The following is a 6274-nucleotide window of genomic DNA, read 5'->3' on the forward strand; positions in this document are numbered from 1 at the left end:
GTTTCATTTATACAGCGCATTTCACGATCTCAGTATATCCCAAAGTGCTTTTCAGCCAAAGAAATACTGTTGTAATGTAAGAAACACAGCGGCCAAACTGCACACAGCAAGATCCAACAAACAGCAATGTTGAAATGAGCAATCATCTGGTTTTAGTGATGCTGATTGAGGCATAAATATTGGCCAGACCACCGTGGAGAACTTCCCTGGTCTACTTCGAATAGTGCCATAAGATCTTGTACATGGACTTGAGGGGATCGACGGGCCTCGGTTCAACGCCTCATCTGAAGGACGGCAACTCTGATAGCACAGCATTACCTCTGTACACCACTGAACTGAAGATTTCGTGTTCAAGTCTCTGGAGTGAGCTCTTGAACCCACAACCTTCTCAGCTTCTAACTCAGAGGCAAGAGTTCCACCCACTGATTCACAGCTGACACCTGAAAGGGAGTAATGGAGATGGGGGGAGTTAGGGAGCACATTCTGGGGCGTGGCTGTGGCTTCAGGTTCAGCTGCCAAAAGTCGAGCAAAGAGATTGTGGATACACAAGCAGCCAGAGGTGGAGGAGAAGAGAGAGGGGCTGTAAAGCTGGAGGAGGTTGCAGAGATAGGGAGAAGTGAGGCTCTTACGTATTTCAGCGTAAGAAAGAAAAATTAGAGACTTAGGAGACTTGAAGCCAATGCAGGTCAGTAAGGGCTTGGATGATTGGTGAAGGAGTTAGTGAAGGAAAGGTTACAGACAGCAGAGTTTTGGATGAGTTGAAGTTTTTGGAGATGGCGGAGAGGAGAACAAAGTTCAGAGAGGGTAGAAATGCACGGGTAAGGGTTTTAGTAGCAGATTGTCAGGGCGAGTGGAACGGGAGTTATTGCGGACCCGGAAGTAGGCGGTCTTTGTGATGGAGAGGATGTGGGGTCAGAAGCTCAGCACGCGGTCGAATGGGACGTCAAAGTTACGAACAGTGAGGTTCAGCCTCAGACAAAAGCCAGGCATGGGGATGGAATCAGTGCCGAGGATTTGGACATTGTGGGACCAAAGATCATGATATTTAAATTGTAACAGGAGGAAATTGTAGCTCATTTAAAACAGGATGTCGATCTGATAACACAGAAACATTGGAAGGGTCGATAGAGGCGTTGGTTTTGTCAGTGGTCATCTGAAAGGAGGTCCATGTTTGCGGACGATGTCACCACAGGGCAGCGTGTAGATGAGGACAAGGATGGAGCCAAGGATTGAACCTTTTGAAACATCAGAGATAACGGTGAGAGGGTGGGAAGAGAAGCTTCTCCCGGTTACGGTCAGATCGGTGAGTGGGAACAAGCGAGGGTAGTCCCACCAAAAGAGGCCAATGTCTGATGAGTGAGGAGGTCATGAGTGGATTTGCTGTCGGTGCATGGGGAAATGTTTCGGGCTCTGGGGAAAGAGCAGGCGGGTGGGACGAATTGGATATTTCTTTCAAAGAGCCGGCACAAGCACGATGGGTCGAATGGCCTCCATCAAATTCTATGATTTTATTTGTGGAGGAGACGAGGGGGATGCAGAGGGGTGGGTCATGGACGGATGTAGAATCAAGGATGAGGATTCTAAATTTCAGGGATATGGGAGTGGGAGCCAGTGAGGGTCAGTGAGGCCGAGCGGGACCTGGTGCTGGTTGTTCACAGGCAACAGAGTTATGGACGAGCTCACGTTTATGGAAGGTGGAGGATCGGTGGCCGGCCAGGACTGTATTGGAGGAATGGAGTCTGGAAGGGACAGAGGCATGGATGAGGGTTTCAATGACAATGGGCAGAGGAAGGAAAGGAGGCGGGTGAGGGAAACAGGGGGCCTTTGTGATGAAATAAGGTCATGAGCTCAGCTCGGCGATACGCGGGGCCAATTTTACTGGACCCGTTAACCAATGTAGAATAAACGGGTAAACACCTGCAGTAAAATAGCGGAGAGGAATCTCAATGGGGCACTTTCAGTGTCCGTCCCCTAATATCACCCACAGTCATTTCTCGGCTGCAATCCTCAACCTGCCCTTTAACTCTCCTCCTGTCACAGACTCAAAATTCATATTTTGACTGGGAAATTGCAGGAACAGAGTGAAACGGGTCTGGTTGAGTCCCTGGATTCAATGTGCACTGCGGATATATCCGTATACATTATAAATGAATCGCCAAGAGTGAACATGACCAATACATTTACATGAAAACTGTAAATGAAGCCGCTCATTATTGTTGGATCAGTCCTGTATGAGCACCGATTTTAACTTTATTCCTGAGAGAGGTCTCATTAAGATAATGTCCTGGACTTTGAGATGTTTGTGTTATATCCACCACATTATTTATACCGGAGTCAAAGCTGCTGATGTAATGTGTTTGTTCAAGTGACTGTAACTAATAGCAATGATCAGGAGTATAACCGTGTCAGTGTCGACTTGTCCCCTGTATAAATCAGGGTTCATTGGGATTTATCAGTTCAGAGCGTCTTCTGGAGTTATGGTTCCCAGACCAACAGAAGTGACTGCTTCTCACAGAAATGGGATATCCAGTAATATTTCAGATAGAAGACATTTACTATCCTGCCCTTTCAGCCGTTGGAGTGCCGGGTAAGCTGTTATCTCAGCTGATAATGGCGTAAATCGGTGTTAACTGTGCTGCTGTACTTGGCGAAATATTTTTTCTCCCTGCATGTTTTACACGGTGGCCTGATCTGCTCCACCAGTTGAATGATGGAATGTGTTAAGTTGGTCTTGTAGGAGCTGGTCTGTAATGAACTTTGTAAATCCAACCCTGGCATTGTTACTGGGTGTACTGAATGTACTGTTCAATATCTGAATGTACTGTTCAATAACTTCTAAACGTTCGGTCTTGCAGCAATTCCATTATATCTGTAATGACCTTTGTATATCCCAAACTTGCATTGTTACTGGATTATTCTCTGTACTGAATGTATTGGAATCAGGTGTCTGGACTAAGAGATGGTATCAGACCATCAGGGGCTGTTAACAGTTTCATGTTGTGGAACTAACGTGTCCTGGAATATTTTTTCATAAATGTGTTTTCAGTGATTGATAATGAGACAGCTCACGGTCTCAGTGTTCCAAGAAGGCAGATCAAAGTCCCCCTTCCCCAATAACATGGTTCAGTTTAACAGGGGTTTCAGTGTATTTATTGGTTGTCACTTTTGAAATGTTATTTCATTGCGTTCATCTGACAGAGCTCCAGATGTCTGGCTTCTGTATTGAGTTTGTTGCTGAATCTTTCACATCTCCTTCTCTGCTTCACTGTGGATGGATTCATTCTAAAATACAATGTTTTGGTGTTATGCTGTGTCAGTTTGCACTGTAACTGTTGGAATCCTGAGCCCTTCAATTTATCTGTGAATTCTGAGCAGCAGTGGTGACGTTGGCGTTTTGTTAATTGAACAACACCGCCATCTAATGGTGTACTTTATAATTACAGGAGAAGGAATTTCAATCATTGTGAAATCTGGAAGATGTATTTCTTCCATGATTTGCAGATTTCCATGTTTCTGCCATGATTTGCAGATGAAGCAAACAGTGTAGGCGAACAGGAGGAAACTTGGAAATCTGTAATAACAGTAAACTATTCCACAGAGGCTTCACTATTTAACAAACTGACACTGAGAATAGGATCGGTGGAACACGGGGCTGGTGAACAGAATGAAGGGGCAGGATGTTAGGATTGAATCGAAAGTGAAAAGGGGGCATTAAGAAAGAGAGTAGAGAGGGCAGAATAATAGATAGAGGAGCGAGAATGCAATAAAGCTCTCACAATCTGACAACTAATAGATAGAGAAGCGATAGAGACTGAGGCGGAGAGGGAAAACGAGAGGGGGGAGGAGGAGCGTGAGAAGAGAAAGAGAGAAAGGGAGAGAAAGGGAGAGAGAGAGAGAGAGAGAGAATGAGAGAATGAGAGAGAGAGCGAGAAAGCGATAGCAGGGTGAATAATTCATCGGGATGAACTGCTGAAACTTCCAGTACAACAAAGAAGAGGAAATGTGACTTGAAGATGTTAATAGGAAGTTGCCAGATTGTGAGAGTTTTATTGCACTCTCGCTGGGTGTGTTTATTGTTATCAGGACCTCAGTCTATTTTGGTGAATGTTACTTTTCCTTATTCAATGACTGAATAAATAAACATAATTGAAATGTATTTAAAGAATAGAATCAGTGATTTTTTGATCCTAATGAATTATTAGGATACTGTATTCTAAAAACTCGGTATCAGCGGAATTCAATGAAGAACGAGGTTGATTTAATGAATACATTTTAATTTAATTTTAATTGGATATGCAAATTAAATTTAATGAGCACATTTTATAGCCAATGAGCGGTTCCCTGACACCAATAACCACTGAAATGAACTGTTGAATTTATTAGTTCGATTGTGTTAGTGGGACCGATAGATTAGATTTCCTCTCACACTCTGCTGCAGTCTCTCCCTGTGAATCCCAGCCTCTCCATCCAATGCATTGAAACCTCTGTCTCGTCATCCATTGCTTCAGTTCATCCGCTTTCTCAAACTATCTGTTCCTGACTCCCTTCCAGCCACTCTCGGCCTTTCCCCGTTTTGTGCCAACCCCTGTCGGTTCTCTTAACCCAGGGCAACAAATCAGCTGCACCTCCGCCGATCCCCTCACCTTCCCAGCCTCTGCTCTCTTTCCCGTCAGTCTGGAGCCAAATCCGGCTTTAACCCGTTGGATTCCCGCTCGGTAAAACTCCTTCTCCCTTCCCCACTGGCACTGTGGTCTCACTCGGCCCTGCCAGTGGATCCAGTGCTCATTTATTCCCTTTCTTTATCGATTTCACAATTCATTATTTATAATTGAGTTTAAAAACATCTCTCTGCCTGAAAGCGCTGCCCGGGTGAATGAATCAGTTTCCACCGTTCGATGCAGCAACAAAGCTGGAAATTTAACCCCAGATCCTGTCAAATTGCTGCTTTGGCTCCAGGTCTGATCAGTAATTTCTCTGCTTCCTTTTCTCTCTCCCACAGTTAACTTGGTGGCGATTGTGATCCTGTCCCGAGGAAAGTGCGGTCTCTCCAAGTGTATCAGTTGCTACCTGGTAGGAATGGCAGCGGCCGATCTCCTGGTCGTTATCACTGATCCGATATTGACACGGGTTGGTCAAATTTATTTCCGCAATTCATTCTTGTTCATTACTCCCGTGTGTCGTCCCATTAAGTACTTGGGTTATGCAGCCACAGTGGTATCTGTGTGGCTCACAGTCGCTTTCACCTTTGATCGATTTGTGGCTATTTGTTGTGAGAATCTTAAAACAAAATATTGCACCGAGAAAATGGCGGCTGTAGTTATAGGAACAGTGAGTGTGTTGGGCTGTTTGGAGAGTGTTCCCTGGTACTTTATATATCAACCTTACCTTATAATTGATAATGTTCCCAGAGATTGTATCTTCAAAGTGATCTTCCGCACTTCCCCAGTGTGGGCCGCATTTGAGTTATTTCACCTAATTTTAACCCCTTGTGTCCCGTTCTTTCTGATTTTGCTGCTCAATGTTCTGACGGTCAGGCGTATTTTAGCAGCCAGTCGAGTCCGCAGGGGACTCTGGGGCCGCAGCAATGGAGAGAATCACAAGGATCCAGAGATGGAGAACCGAAAAAAATCCATCATTTTACTCTTCAGTATATCGGGCAGTTTTATCCTATTATGGGTGACCCAGGTTGTAAATAACATTTATCGGCGAATAACAGACACTCGGTATTATAATTCCTTCACTGACCCTCGTTATATCACAGAATCCACATCAAGAATACTGCAGCTTCTCAGTTCCTGCACAAACACGTGTATTTCTGTCCTGACCCAGGCTAAATTCAGGGAGGAGCTGAAGAACGCGTTGAAATACCCACTCAATCTAATTGTTAAATTAGTGAAATCGTAGAAAGAGCTGAAGGGTTTCAAGCACTAGAACTATTTCTAGCCATTTCATACTCCACCCCCTGCATTTCCCACAGGACAGAAAGTACATTTTATATGAGCTGAAATAATTTTATATCTGATTCTGAAATTATATTTTATTGATAATATGACCCTTTGAGGCGTGATTCGCTCTGCAGACAACACATGAATTGTTGCTCCAACAGGCGGCACGAAAGAGCTCAACTGGATTTCAACTAAATGGCCGCTCTGCAAAATGGGCAAACCTGTCAATGAAAGTAGCTGCTGTCGGCCTGATCAGAATGGGTGCACTCCACATGAATGGAGAGATAGAATGACAGAGATAGATAGACAGACAGACCAACAAGTGGATA

At 44.5% G+C, this 6274-nt stretch overlaps 1 protein-coding gene across 1 annotated transcript; it reads left to right on the plus strand.

The window, feature by feature from the left end:
• The first annotated feature begins 2517 nt into the window (after positions 1-2517).
• Positions 2518-5904, plus strand: LOC137315740 (probable G-protein coupled receptor 139). The gene is made up of 2 exons (XM_067980237.1): positions 2518-2587; positions 5000-5904. Exons 1-2 carry the CDS (start codon positions 2518-2520, stop codon positions 5902-5904), a joined length of 975 nt encoding a protein of 324 aa, XP_067836338.1.
• Positions 5905-6274: the final 370 nt, after the last annotated feature.

The sequence above is a fragment of the Heptranchias perlo genome, unplaced genomic scaffold (assembly GCF_035084215.1).
Source record: "Heptranchias perlo isolate sHepPer1 unplaced genomic scaffold, sHepPer1.hap1 HAP1_SCAFFOLD_56, whole genome shotgun sequence".
In the NCBI taxonomy this organism is placed as follows: Eukaryota; Metazoa; Chordata; class Chondrichthyes; order Hexanchiformes; family Hexanchidae; genus Heptranchias; species Heptranchias perlo.

What these genes read in the sequence shown, in the direction of transcription:
- LOC137315740 (XM_067980237.1), top strand. Translation starts at nt 2,518, where the DNA reads ATGGGATATCCAGTAATATTTCAGATAGAAGACATTTACTATCCTGCC. An exon ending in TTCAGCCGTTGGAGTGCCGG is followed by an intron (nt 2,588 to 4,999) that starts GTAAGCTGTTAT and finishes TCTCTCCCACAG; the next exon opens with TTAACTTGGTGGCGATTGTG.